The 15,691-nt window shown below is 35.3% G+C and overlaps 1 protein-coding gene across 1 annotated transcript; it reads right to left on the bottom strand.

The window, feature by feature from the left end:
- Positions 1 to 586: 586 nt before the first annotated feature.
- LOC131070724 (BTB/POZ domain-containing protein At3g22104) lies at positions 587 to 6,957 on the bottom strand. The gene is made up of 3 exons (XM_058006334.2): positions 6,269 to 6,957; positions 4,904 to 6,172; positions 587 to 2,016 (listed from the first exon to the last, which is right to left on the bottom strand). Exons 1-3 carry the CDS (start codon positions 6,332 to 6,334, stop codon positions 1,552 to 1,554), a joined length of 1,800 nt encoding a protein of 599 aa, XP_057862317.1. The 5' UTR covers positions 6,335 to 6,957; the 3' UTR covers positions 587 to 1,551.
- Between the last annotated feature and the right edge of the window lie 8,734 nt (positions 6,958 to 15,691).

Raw genomic sequence — 15,691 nt, 5'->3', positions numbered from 1 at the left:
TCATAAACCACAAATAAAAAATAAAAACTATGCCCACATAAATGACTCATCGGATAGTGACAACTCAACACAAAATCCTAGACAACAAACACACATATCATCTATCTTCTAATATTACAATATCAAGATCTATGCAACAAGATTGTATCCTTCTTCATCAAACTAAATAACCTAATCCACTTTAAATTTAATTCCCAAACATAACTTTCTATTCTAAATTAACCACTCCCATAACAACTATTTCGTAATCTAAATTAATTATTTCTTAATTTAAATTAATTTGTGTATACATCTTATTAGATTAGCCTAAATTAAACTTTAAGAAAGTGTTATTTTCTTCCCATGTGAAATAGCATTGACGAACACGATTTATTTAGTTTTTTATCCTATGTATTCTTGGATCCCGCAGGTTATTCCATGTTTTTGGAATGCCATTCAATTTTAAATTAGTTAATTGTTTTGCATTTTTGGGAGCTATAAATTAAATTATTTGATTATTTTATTCTTCATATACAAACTAAATTATTTCGTTATCTTAAATTCTGTGTTTGTTGTTTTTACACAGTTGCACGCAAAATAGCATTAGTTGACTTCAAAATCATTTAGTTGTTTTATATTGGAGAAAACCATATAAACTAAGGTTTGACATGTCAGATGATTTCTTTGAAGGCAGAAGCTGTTCCAAGGAAGATTTTTTAATTTTTTGGGGAAGGATGTCCGAGGACTTTTACCACTGCTCTTTCCAATAAAATGCATAGATTGTCTTAATAGCTTCTAGATTTGATCGTGTGGTTGATTTTTTCATCAATGTTTCGGATCTTGTTCCATCATATGATCCGAAATGTTGATGAAAATAATTGATCACATAGTCAAATCCAAAACCATCAAGACAATTTATCATATCAAATTAAAAATTTATACATTTAATTAAACAGAGATTTTTATTCAGAAGAACTTTGGAACTTGTTACTTCAAGCTTGTGCACCCCAAGACCTCACTGGAGCTCTTTAGATCTTTCCTGTAACAGACATAATGATTTAATTGTAAGTCGTCTGGACTGTGCTGCAATGATCCTAACAAACTTGATCAGGCCTTTAAAGCCCTTGCATGGCCGACTAGCTGGCTTTTCAGTCTTTTCAAACATCTGTTCTCTTTTCCCGCTGAAATGGTTCTCATCCTTCTCTCTTTTCTCATTGTTCTTCGAAATGTAGATGTGCTAGAAGTGCTCATTTGTTTTTGATATTATAAGCAGCAAAATCAGGATTCTGACCCTATTACAAAACAGTCCAGAGGCAACTCTCACTTGTTGCAATCCTTTCCCATATATAGTTTTCGGTAGCAGGATCAAAGATTTTGCTAACTAGTTAAGCCATATGCTAACCTTGAACACCCATGCCTGGATGAGTTTTTCTTGCATATCCAAGGATTGACTCATTGGGCACGACCCAATACATCAGAAACCTATTCATACAATTTAATGGTCTTCTACAGTCTACACATTATATGGTACACGATCCATTAAATTATGTTGAAATTAAAAATGTCTTTCTTTTACTGGCAAAGCCTCGGTAATCTTCCATGGCTACTTTTGGGCTTCAGTTTACCAAGTTTAGACATTTGAGAATGCAACTTATTGCAAATTTTCTCCAACTCCTTGACCCTCCATTGCATCCCCTGTAGGTCTGCCTTGAGACCTAGATTTTCTTCACAAATGACAGAAGTGTAATCTACTTGTTTAGAGTACAAAATGGCATGATCAGTGTCACTAACAACTTCTTCCTGAGGAATATACATCCTCCCGTCATCACTGAAATGAGAGGAGACTGAGCCTTTTGTGTAGTGGCTATCAAGCATGCTTCTGAGCTTGGCTTGTTGATAAAGGAGGACCTGTACTGCTATTCTTGATGGAAGTCGGGGATTTTGAGCAATGAGATTACTTGCTTCAAAAGAAAGCTTTTGGTAATTGATTGTATTGCAAAGTTTCGTTCTTTCTTCTTCAGATAATGTCGAATGTACCTGTTCAAAAAACAACAAAGCTAGTCATTCACCTGATAATCAGAGAACCCAAACTCAAATAAGATCTATTTTCTATTAGTAGCAGGGGATCCCAGTTTGATGAAAACATGTCTTAATTTAAGTTCGTCTATACTAATTCAGCAAGAATTTTTCAAAAACCTTTTACAACTTCACTCTAAATTAAGAACTCAATGATATAGACTCCAAACTAATTCAACAAAACCATGTTAAATTTCACAATAGCTATCGATTTATTCTTAATATCAACACCTTCTTGATGTAGACTCCAAAGATCCATTTCATATTGGTTTGAGAAGAACACATGTTTTTCTGATTTGAGCTTAAATTCAAAATTTTAGCTGTATCGGTTGAGGCAAGATCAACAATGCAGCTGTATACCAATTCACTTTTGATTCATGCCATTCTATGAATCAACAACTAATGTTTAAGAGCTTATGTAGGACCTACGTGCATCATTCTTGAGCACATCCACAGATCTGGTTAGGATTGGTCCAGCTCAGATTAGAAGTTTGACTTGTGGCAGCATAAAATTGGTATGTATTTCAAGCCAAATATGATGGACCACACTCTAATCAGTGATAAAATGTGTCTGTATCAAGAAACCATCATTACTCATTCCAAACATTTATTTAATTGCATCGTTTTTTTTAATCCGGGATCAGACTACTATAAAAAACTTAATTGCAATGATTGAAAATAAAATGGTGGTCATCGATAAAACAGGTTAGCGATCCAGGCATGGAGTACAGAACTTTTTGTAACTGGTTCAGGCAGAATTCAAAGAAGCCATTTGCACTGTTAGAACTTACACAAAGAACCTTAGGTAGAGTTTTAACATGCAACTGTTCTTAAGGAGGATAAACTTTAACAGTTCCTTCAAAAGATGAGTACAACACAATCTGAGAAGTACTACACATGATGCTCATTGCCTGTTAGCATCGTCAAGGTCACCCTGACTAATTAAACACAGTTGTAACTCAAACTAACTGAAGGTCATTGCCATATGTCATCACATTATATAGATATTCATATAATAGATTTAGGGCAGAGGATTCAGTAGTTGAGCATATTCTAATAGTTGATTTAATGTCTAATATTTTTAATATTATATCACTAGTACTTGGGACCTTAAAGTTGTTAGTATTGATCGTGAGTACTGATAATTGAATGAAATGTATTCCTTAGATCTAAAAAGCAACAAATCATGTCATCTCATATCAGTATACCAAATAAAACATGGCTTAGTGCACAACTATTGGTCTAACTTTTTTTTGGGCCATTTTGAAAACCTCAACAAAAAGCATGCTGATGTGGTTGATGATGTTGACCTGAAACCTTAGTAATAAGTAGGGGCTTGCCAAATAAACTGCTGTAAATAATTTGAAGCAATTTGAAATTGCCACATAAAATTTTAAGAAGTACGAAATTGGGTGCTAAACTACTAGATCCTCTCCCCTAGGTACATAACAGAACTCTAGAATGTCAATAAGGAAAAACAGAGAGGAGCAGATTAACTACATGATGTCAGGCTTACTCAAAGAGCCTGTTTACGTAATCTGTATCTTGACTTGGAGAACCCAATCTTGGCATACACATCAATCAAATCAGAAGACAAAGAACATAGTTATTATAACGGAATCCTACAAACAAACCATATCTTCCATTCATTTCCACTGCCATCAAAGACCTATTTGCCGAAATAATGGCAGAATCTAATCAACCCACTAAAATCTGAAAATGCAACTGCATTACAACTGGCACACATTGCAGACAAATATTATAAGCTACACTTTTGACCTTTTAGAAAAACAATCGTTGTCATTGAGGCTCTGTTAGGAACTTAGAAGGAGACCCTACTCACTTACACCCAATTCAATTCAATGCTCCTAGTTGATCCACGCTCAAACTTATAATATCAGTCCATTCGAGTTCATTCAAACTCAAACAAGTTGGATTGATTTTGGTCTAGATTTACCAATTGTTTTTGCTGATTCAGGCCGAATTCAATGAACCCCTTCACAAATTAGACTCTAGAGCTCGACGAAAATAACCTCTTTATTGTAGAGAGCCAGGTTTGATTGAGAAATCTATTTGTCTTAATACAAGCAGAATTGACAACGGGATATTATACCTAAAAATAATAATTGCAGTTAGAAAGGCTCACTCAAAGGACCTATTTTCATGATATAGAACTAGTCTTGGAGAGCCAAGTCCTGAAAACAGTTCATCAATCAAAGGATAAAAAGGGAACCCATGTTGGACCTAACATTCCTGTAAAGATACTATGTCTAGCATTCATTCTCACGCCAGTGACAAACCAATTTGCCTTAGGTATGGCAGAATTCGTGTAACCTGCTGAGAACGGAACCATATTCATGCAGGCAGAATTCGTGAAACACCCTTGGGTGTTGCAGCCTCAATAGAAAATTCAATCACACCAAAGTTTGAACATCGAGTTGCCTTAATAAGGGCAGATCTTCAAGAACCCAGGTGAATATGAACTGTACTCATTCAAGCAGATTTGACAAAACCCTCACCACTCTGATTATGTTCTAATCACAAAATTTATTCACAAGTTACCACACAGTGAACATCCCACTTTTATGGCATCCGTTAACAGTTCATTCAGAAAATCCATTCAGCGTTCAGGCATAATTCCAAAAGCAAGTTATGTAGTTGCATGTTAGATTGTAAAATTCAGCGATAATGATAGTATGTATTAAAAAAGTTACATTTTTAAAAATCTACAAAGGCATTCGGGCAGATAAACACAAAAATCGCGTGTCATTAGGCAATCATTGATCAACATATAAATATATACCAAAGACTTGAGCATTTCAGAGAACCCATTCAGATTCAGACTTACCTCAAGGTACATGTCCAAGGCTCTGTAAAGCCCATCACAACAGTCTCTTGCATGGTCGGGGAAAGCTTCCAAGAGAGCCTGGAACTTGGAGGGCTTGAGATTTATATCAGGAGCCACTTCTGCAATATACTTGTCCATCAAACATTTTACCTTCTGAACCCCACTCTGCTGGCAGCAAGAAGCACCGTAAGGTATGTCTGTAGTGCTGACCCCTTCAAAGGATGGAGAAGATCCAGGAATGTCAGGACTAATGTGCCGGTCCCTAACAAAAACTTGCACAAACCTAAGGACCTGATCCACATCATAAAGTGATCCCGCATTCCCCTGGTTCGCGGCAGGAATAAGTATATTATCCAATGTGGCTTGATCAAGCTGTGCCCCAATCATGTCTTCAAGCTGCTTCCTGCACAGCTTAGATGCATTCAACACAGTCGCAACCCTCAAAACTCCAAACAGACTTCTACACGAGACTGCTTCCCTGTGCAAACGGTGCAGCAACCCAACTACAGTCTCAAAGACCTCCTTTTGAACCTTTTGTGTGTACTGATACATAATCTTCTCCTCTCTCCCACATTTCTTCTTGGGAGATATGGAACTGTATCCCAACATGGGCAATGAGGATCTCAGATAATGAAACAAAAACCTACTCAAAACCCAATTGTCGACTCCCTCTTCAATCATACTCTTCACAACTCTCTCCATCAAATAAATACTCAGAGACCCAAGATCATCAAACCACCACCCAGTTTTGGTTGCCTCGCAGCTGGACGCTGTGGAATACCTCACAGTACTGCTCTCCGGAGAAGAAGAAGATGAGTCCACAGGACTCAAGCTCGCACCAAAGGAAACCACATTTGTTTTCACATTTATCTTTCCCACCAAAACATAAATGCACCTCTGTATAATTCCAGTAGAATCTGCAATGGGCACCATGGATTCACAGTCTTTCAACACTGTAAACACTTCCCGCCAAGTCCAAAGAGGCAACAGCTTCAGATAATTCTGAGTCAATTCCACCAGATTTCTTTCACGGATTTCTTCTGTCATTTCCAGGAATTCTGCAGCACATCGGAGCTTGCATATATTGCTAGGATTTATGTTAATGGCACCTTCTACTTTGTAGCAGAACCTGGCAACCAGCTCAAATGCCACTGGTCCCCCCGGTAAATCATGGAGCACTATTTTATACGATTTGGGTTTCTGCCCCTGCCCTGGCACTGCTCTGTTGAACAATTTTATCAGTCTCCCACAGAAGGAAAGCAATGTTTTCTGCACAAACCATGAGAGAAATTCATTTAATTTTCTGAAAGAAAAAAAACCCAGAAACAAAAACATAATTTAATGAACACCCAGATGCTTGAACACCTTGTCTAGCAAAAACGTCTGCTCTCCGTTGACATTCACCTCCAAATCACAATGTGGGTGCATCATTGCATGCTCATATCATAGCATTATTTTGCATCCTCCCTGCAATTCCAAAATCGGCATACAAGATACATACAGACAGAAATGCTTGGCTTGTTATCTTTCTTTATTTTCAGGTCTCCACTGAATGCAAAAGCAACCATTTACAAACTATTGTTATTGCCGATCACACCATTCCCCTGACAAATCTGTTTAATTTTTTCCCGGGATGTTTATTTCAATGTTTTCAATATAATAATTTTTCACTCTGTACTTAGTGCAACTATAAGCAAAAGCCATGTTCTCTTTTTTTTTTTGGCAAACTTTTGGCTATGATTCCCACATGTGGCGGGGATTCTCCTGCATGTTTCTCGGTGCTGCTGTATGATGCTTATTCGCTTTAATCCTAAAACTAAATCAGGAGAACGATGATTTTCTCGGTCTAATCCCTTTCATTGAACACTTTATGGAGCCAAAAATGTCAAAAACATTCTTATACCCTACCTTAGGTGGCAAAATTTTCTTTATTCCAAAGCTTCACAGTGCAATTATGGAACTTTCCATACCATCAGTCAACAAAGAGGAAGCATATGCACTCGTTCAACAAGCTTGGAAAAAGCCTGCGTCGATCTCCAGGCTTTGGAGAGGTACAATCTATATGCTTGACAGACATGCAATTGCCTAAAAGGAACGTTGTAGGGACAATTCCCATTTATTTATTTTGGGGTGGGGTTGGGAGGTGAGTGGGGCGTACAGATTAATATAAATAAGATTTTTTTTTTATAGACGTTCAAGATTCAACTCTTCTAGTTGGGTTTGTCCAATGGATGTGGCTTGCAGGCCGGGTTCATCCCTAGGTGATTAGTTTTTTCTCATCTGATTTTATTAGTTCTCTAATTTGACAATAAATAAGTTCATCTAAGGTAAGGTATGGTGGGACGCTAGAATGAGTAGTTCAGATGCCCATGACGGATCAAAAAAAATGATTAATATAAATAAATAGTAAAATTATTAAGCAGTTGGAGTTATATAGAATTAAGAGTAATGACTATTATAAATTTAAGTTTACCCTAAATATTAGGGTCATATTGGTTATTGGGGGTGGGGGGTCTGGAGATGAATTTAGTGTCCTAAAAATTGCTTGTATAAAGAAGTGTTTTTTATATGGGCAAGTCTCTTTTCATCTTAAGAATAATAATATAAATAAATAGTAAAATTATTAAGTAGTTGGAGATGGATAACATTAAGAAGTAGTGTCTATTATAAAATTTAAGTTTGTCCCAAATATTAGGGTCATCTTGGTTATTAGAAATTGCTTTTCAATGCATAATGATTTCTATCATTATCTTGTTCTTTATATTCTTATAGTTTTTATTTCAAATTTGTTTGTAGGTTAGGTATTTGTTGTCTTTGACATCATTATCTTGTTCTTTGTATTCTTTTAGTTTTTATTTCAAATTTGTTTGTAGGTTAGGTATTTGTTGTCTTTGACAAGGGTTTATCTAGAATAGTCTTAGATTATCAAAAATATATCTCATCTTAGTGATATAGATTAAAATGTAAAATGTTTTATTAAAAATACAATATCATTATCTAGTAGTATAGATATATTAAATACATATAGCTTTGAAATAGTTGGAGTTATATAGAATTAAGAGGTAGTGTCCATTATAAAACTTAAGTTTGCCCTAAATATTAGGGTCATTTTGGTTATTAGAAAAGATTTTTTCAATGCATAATGACTTCTATCGTTATCTTGTTCTTTATAGACTTTTATTTTTATTTCAATTTTATATGAATGTTAGATATTTGTTACCTTTGAAAAGGGTTTATCTAGAATAGTCTTAGAATATCAAAAATATATCTCATCAAGTAGTATAGATTAACATGTAAAATATTTTGTTTAAAATTATAATATATACTATAGATATCTTAAATACATATACCTTTAAAACACTAGAGATATTAATTCAAAGGTATTTTATTTGCCTGAGAGTTGTTTTACTTATATTTAGAACTATTTTATTTACTCTATTACTTTTAAGTAAATAAAATAGATATCTTTCACGACATGTTTCAGATAGATGTATTTAAGATACTAGTTAGAGTAATAGGTTAATTACCTAATTAATTAATAAGGTCCCCTTTACTTTATTCACTTCAGCTAAACTTGTGAGTTCTTATTTCTTTCAATATATTGAGCTAAATATAGGTCATGTTGTCGCATTGCATAAGATAAGAACACTTATCATATGTTAATTTAATCATCACCTAGGATTTTAGATCTAGGGTTTATGTCTCTTTTCTATAAGGATTTCATCATTTAATGTAATCATCCATTCAAGTTTATGCATCAATACAATTCTTAGGTTGTTATGCAAATATATTTTGCTTGATTTCAATTTGTGATGAGCATTTTGCTTTCAGGTGCTTGTTGGGATCTATGGAGTTCAATCATCAACTCCAACATGGTTTCATAGCATCGGGTCTATGAGTTCGTGTTCAAATATTGAGGGGTCTAGCCTTAATGAATTTTTTTGGTGTGTCTAAGAGCCAAATAAACCTCACCAACACGTATGAAATGGCTAAAAAAATATTGATTGATTGGTGTTTCATGAAAAAATAAACAAAGAAATTTTGGTTAAAATATTTTGGTACATTTTATGATGTTGAAATTCCATATAACATACAATTTATACATTGTGGTATTGGTCTTACTATGCATGGGTGCATGAACAATATAGTGACGACCTATTTTTTTGTAAGTGGCCCAATTTTTTTGCTACTAGTACATTCCTTTTGGAATATTCTTGTACAACCCTCCCAATGCCCACCTCCCATTCACTGCCATCTCCATTTTGTACAACCACAACTGCAATCACTTAGGCAACTAAGAGTTAGGCCCTAGTCACTAGCAACTAGCACTAAATCCTCTAGTCATTGATATGACAAAGGGCTTATCTATTTAGCCTCCTTGGTTGCTTTTCAAGATAAATTAGGCAAATTAGACAGAATCAAGTATAATTTGGGTGTCTAATATCCAAATTTCACAAAACATATACCATTGGAAAATTAGTTTTGAGCCCAACCATGTGATGCAACTATTTTCCATATTCTATTCCTTATGAATTTTATATGCCTTTGAAGTCATATGTAATTGTTTTCACTCAAAGGTTCATAACTTTTTCCTCAATTAGCATTTTCTCATGATTCTTGTGGCATCAAAAAGTTGATTTGATCCTCTACACAAATATGAGACATACTTTTCTTGCAAAGTTACTAAGTACTTATTATTTTTATTAGATACCAAGTTTTTTCTTTTCTTAGAAAATATGCAAATCAAGACAATTTTTTGAGAATCGAGAGGGAATTTTATTACATTATGAGGGTCTCTATTGTTTATTTTTCAATGTTATACTTTTATAATCAAATCATCATGGATCCAACTCACATCACTCACATTGCTCCATTCAACTACTTTGATTAGAAAAAATAATTTAGAATACATACGAAGAAGCAAGGATTGTATAGAGTGACCATGGGCACATAACTTGAGCCTAGTAAACCTAGATCCAAATCAACCTAGCCAATGCATATGAAATGTCTAAAAAAATATTGATTGATTGTTGTTTCATGAAAATCTAAACAAACAAATTTTGGTTTTTTTTTTGGTACATTTGATGATGTTAAAATTCCATACAACTATACTAAATTCATAAGATTTATACATTGTGGTATGGGTCATACTACACACGAGTGAATCTTAGAACCAAATAAACCTTGTCAACACATATGAAATGGCTAAAAAAATATTGATTGATTGTCATTTCCTAAAAAATCTAAACATAGAAATTTTAGTTGAAAATTTTTGGTACATTTTATGATGTTGAAATTCCTACAAATGTACTGAATTTGTACAATTTATACATTGTAGTTGTTGGCAATTGACACTCATTGGATTCATTTTGTTGTCATTGATGGCAACAAGATTTGATGGAAGTCACAAACCGGCACTAGGAGGCATATACTGACAGATACCGACATTGGAAGCATTCGGGCCTACACTGGCACCGACATCAATACTTCAAGGAAGCCGACATCAAGGAAGATTTATTTAGTAAATCATTTTGTACTTATTGTTGAGGCCAACATTGAATATCTTTTGTAAACGCATTGTAAGCTGACATAAGGCATATCATGTGTAATAGGTATATAAGTCAGTTTGCTAGGTCAATTTAAAAATGATGAGATGATGGTATTATTATGGAATAGAGATAGACATATATAGGTATAGCAGAATTGTGAGATGCGAAATATATGTACGAAGATCATTTTTGTATGCGAACATTATATCATGCAATGATCTACAGATAGCTTGGAAAGCATTCTTGGAGGAGAAGTAATACCGGTAATAGTTCAAGTTTGTGAACCAGGACAAAGCAAAACCAGAACCGGAACTCTATCTGGCATACCAGATGCATTCTTGAGTTCATTTTCAGTAATTTACTTTGGCAAAAAGCTTGTAGTCAGTGAGGCTCTTTAGTGATTAGCAGTATGCTCTAGACAGTGTGCCTTCCTGCAAGTGCATTCCCCTATTTTATGTAATATCTTTTCATATGGCCAGTGAACTGATATTGTGGGTCACAAATCCCATCGTGGTTTTTCCTCATTGAGGTTTTCCATGTATAAATTCTATGTATTATGGTGTTCATTTATGTGGATGGTTTATTTGCTTCTTGTTATATGCTTATTTGTTTACAATTGGTATCAGAGCCTGGTACCTCAGAAGAAGTTTAACAACTTGAGGAAGATCTTGAAACCAAAATCTTTGAAAATGGCTATGGAGAAGCAACTTGAGATGGCTCTTGAGGATTATGATGCTGAAAGGATGAAGAACTTGAAATTGCAAGAAGAATTGAATTATGCAAATGAATTCATTCTTATTCTGCAAGAAAGGTTATCATCTGCTCAAGCCAAGAGAAAAGAACTTCTGCAACAACTGGATGATGACGAGAAGAATGCTCTTAAGGAACAATGTTAGAAACTATGTCAAGCAAATATGCTCATGAAGAATGAAATGCAAGATCTGACCACGAGGTTATCAAAAGATATTGAGGACGGAAAGAAGAAGGAAGATAATCTTGTTTTATCTCTGAAGAACAAGTTTGATGAATGTGGAAGATTGACTCGTGAGAATAATCTATTGAGGATTGATTTATACTGCAAGTGAGTATAAAGAAAAGTTTAGGATTAGTGTTGCACAGTTGGATGACTTACTGAAAAGACAAAGACAGATTGATGATTCTAGAGGACTTGGATTTGTACAAGGTGAAAGCTCTGGTACTGCTAATGAAGATCAGACGATCGATATGCAGAACTCATCAGAACAAAGGAAAATGGTAAGGCAATCTAATGCTTATAAATAGGTCATATTGCTAAGTATTGCAGAAGCAAGGCTCAACCAATTAATAATGAGAAAGGAAAGCAGAAGGTAGATGAAATACAACAAGATCACACCAAGAGATGGGTTAGAAAATCTGAAGAACAAAGTGGAGATGAGGGTATTCCTTCACCGGCAGGAAATTCCACCGGTAACTAAGGCATAAGCCTTAGGGGTTGGCAAAGTCACTCCTAAATTTTGCATATTACCCTGGAAGAGATCTAAGGAGATCTGGAAAGAGATCTAGAGAAATGTATTCATCATTGATGAAGGTTACCCCGACACATAACTGTGAAACCGACATCCGTAGGGTTGTTGGTGAAGCATTAATTACATAAATTTAGGGTTTTTATTCGCTAATAAAAGTGGGTAAGTGAATTTTTTTCACTCACCGAGCATTCAAGCATTCAAAGCAAAGTTAAGGTGAATTAAGAGTGAGCAAAGCATTGAGAAAGGATTTCGAGCACTCAATCGTCCACCGACATTCACTCTCAAGTATTTCTCGACATGGCATCTGGATCTTCAACACCTACTTTTATTGTAAATCCCACCTTTGTCAAAGTCAAGGATAGGTTAAGGCAAGTCCTTAAGGAGGTTCTCGAAATTGCCAAGAAGGAAGACTCTGTGGGAGCATTCTAGGGTTCCTGGCGTAGTAATATATGTTGAAGATGTGAGGGCATACATTCACTGCACTCTTGAGGATTTGGGCACCGAAGACATTAAAAGCATGTATCAATCAATAAAACTGGGAGACACTGGAATGATCAAACTAGAATTCAAAACAATTGAGGATCTAGGGTTAACCGGTACTCTGTACATATCAGAATTCAAGGATGAGGTGACAGATACGTTTTGAGTAGGGTTCACAATGAATTCATTTGGTTAGACAGACCCTACATGATCATGAAGGAGGCAATTCAGGTTGTCACCGGCTTACCCAAGGTTCGGACAAGAACCTGGTAAGAAAATTTCCAACACGGAGGTCAAAAAACTCACTGGTGCTACATCTGATAGCAGATCAATGAGGATAAGCACAATAACTGAAATGGAGATAAATTTTGCAAGCATGATCATAGGATATAAGGTAACTCAATCCAACCGATTGAACTCTATTGCAAGTTCATGCATCCATGCCGCATATCAGATGCTAAGGAATAATGTGAAGTATGACGTATGTGAATGGATGGGGAGTGAATTGATGCTAAACCTTACTAAGATCAAAGGAACCAAGAAAGGCACCTTCAGATATGGAAACTTAATTGTTTGTTTAATGCTTTACTTCTTGAATGAGCTACTCGATCTAGGAAAAAAGCAGTGGGCTCATGGCATACTAGTAGGTATGCGGATCAAGATAGCTATCACCGATCTTGGTATCGGTAGAGATGAAAAACTTTGGGGGTATTTCAAGACTTTTCAAGAAAACATGAGGAAAAAGGAGAGAATTTCAAAGAATATTGTGGAGAAGTTTTCCACTGACATATGTTTCATGGTGAAAACTAATGAAACTCTCATGGAAGTAGTTGAACCCAGACAAATTTGGATTACTGAGCTTAGATATGAGGTAGATGATAGTATCTTTGAACTTTTATGCAAAGATGTTGTTATATGCCCCATTAGATGATAAGACAGAACACTTTGGTACAACATGAGAGAAGGCTATTGAAGTAAAAACAAGTTTTAACAGGAAGATAAGAGAACATAAAATAGAGAAGATGTTTGCATATGTACAAAATGTGTTGCATAAGATAGACACTTAGCTAGGCTGTAAATCTAAACAAGCAGTCAAACCAGCAGAGGTTGCTTCTAAAGAAGTAAAGAAGCCACAAGTTCACATTTCCCCTTGTTGGTATTTTGGATATGTTGCACTGGTTTTGTCATTGATGTCAACACTTTTCAATATCTATCAGCACTTGGAGATCTTTGGTTATGTTCACTGGCATGTTCAATGACTTATGCACAGTCACCGATATCTAGTTCACCAACAAGTTATATTGTTCACCGACATTGAGGATGATCTGTTATCATCTAGAGATTACTTGGTTATGTCCAAGACATTGTTTGGACACTTGGTTTTGGTGATTTGGTTATTGGTCTAATCGAGTTTGCATATTTGTTGTTACCGACAAATAGGTCTAGGTTATGAACCAACAAGCGTTATCTATTCTAGATCAGCACGACACATTATGGAGATGATTTGTTATTATTGTAAATGCATTGAGCCAACATGATGCATCACATATTGATTCATTTGTATTGTAATATTCTTTGCAAGCTGACCTACACATTTGGTCTTAGGTTTTGGTATATATGTAAGATCTCATTTGTGAGATTGAATAAGTGAATATAATGTGTGGTAGAGGATTGTAATAAGGTATATGCAAATATAAGAAGAGCTATACACGCAGACATCATTTGAAGATTAAAGGAAGGTTTGGAGAAGGCAATCAGAGCTTAACCGGTACTAAATCTAGCATATGAAGATGCTATTTTGAGCATTACATTATCATTGGATTTAATCATCCAATTGTAGTCAGTTTGACTCCCATTTTGTGATTGAGCAGTGAGCTCTAGGCAGTTGACATTTTTGTATGTGCAGACTCCATATTGTACACACATACTATCTGCAGTAGTATCATCTGATTGTGGGTAAGGTTTCCCACCGTGGTTTTTCCCCTTACAGGGTTTCCACATACAAATCTTTGTGTTATGTGTTGTGGATTTTATTTGTCTTTCTGTTTCATGCATTAAACTTTATTGATATTGCAATTAACTATTAAATTGTCAACCAGCATAAAGTTTGGTTTACCGGTATTATGCATTAAGTTTGGTTAAGTTATATTTGGGTTGAAATTAATAGACAACTGATTCACCCCCCCCCCCCTCTCATTTGCCTCTAGGTCCTAACAATTGGTATCAGAGCCAAGTCCTCTTTTTGCAGAAGTTTAACAACTTGAGGAGATTCTATGACAACTAACTATTTCAGGAAGGACAGTCTAAAGATTGATAAAACTAACTATGGTATATGGAAGATCAGAATGGAGACACGTCTAAAATGCATTGGAAAAGACATATGGGATGTCACAAAGAATGGCTATGTTGGTCCTACTCAAAGTCAACCTAATCCACCAACCTTGGCTAAAGCTCAGGAGAATGATTGCAAAGCAAGAGAAGCACTTTTGAGCGCATTGACAGATCAACAAATCATGGGATTATCAGACCGATCTACTGCTAAAGCTATTTGGGACAAATTGGAGACATTGAATGAAGGTGATACCACAGTCAAAATTGCAAAATTGGAATGCTTCCAGGTTAGGTATGAAAATCTGAAAATGGAAGAAGATGAAAGGATTTTTGCTTTTATGGAAAGAGTAAATGAAATTGTTTTCGGTATAGAATGTTGTGGAGGATCCTTAAGTGAAGATGAAATTGTTTCTAAAGTTATAAGAGCATTTCCACCGGCATACAAAATGAAAGTAACTGCTATTAATGAATTGAGAACAATGCCTAATGCATCAGTATCTAGAGATACTTTGGTTGGAAAACTTTCAACTTTTGAACTTGAGGAATTTGGTCATGTTGCTACAATTAAGACAGATTTGGCTTTCAAAGCTTCATCATCTGCAGCATCATCATCATCATCATCTGAAAAATCTGATTGGAAAGCACTCTATGCTAGAGAACTTGAAGACATTAGAAGGGAGAATGAAGAACTGGAAGAACTTGAAGCACTATTTGCAAGGAAAATGCCTAAAGGTCTAGTTGGAAGTAAGTATGAAGGTAAAGCACCATTTAAATGTTTTAATTGCAATAAAATTGGTCATATGGCATCTAGGTGCCCTGATAGACATGCAAGATTGAAATGAGAAGCTAAAAGAACATATAAGCCTAACCTTGAATATCAGAGATACAAAACAAATCATGTTATTATGCTGATGAAGGAGCTA

This window comes from Cryptomeria japonica, chromosome 6, assembly GCF_030272615.1.
Source record: "Cryptomeria japonica chromosome 6, Sugi_1.0, whole genome shotgun sequence".
NCBI lineage: Eukaryota > Viridiplantae > Streptophyta > Pinopsida > Cupressales > Cupressaceae > Cryptomeria > Cryptomeria japonica.
This window is presented reverse-complemented; position numbering and strand designations above follow the sequence as displayed.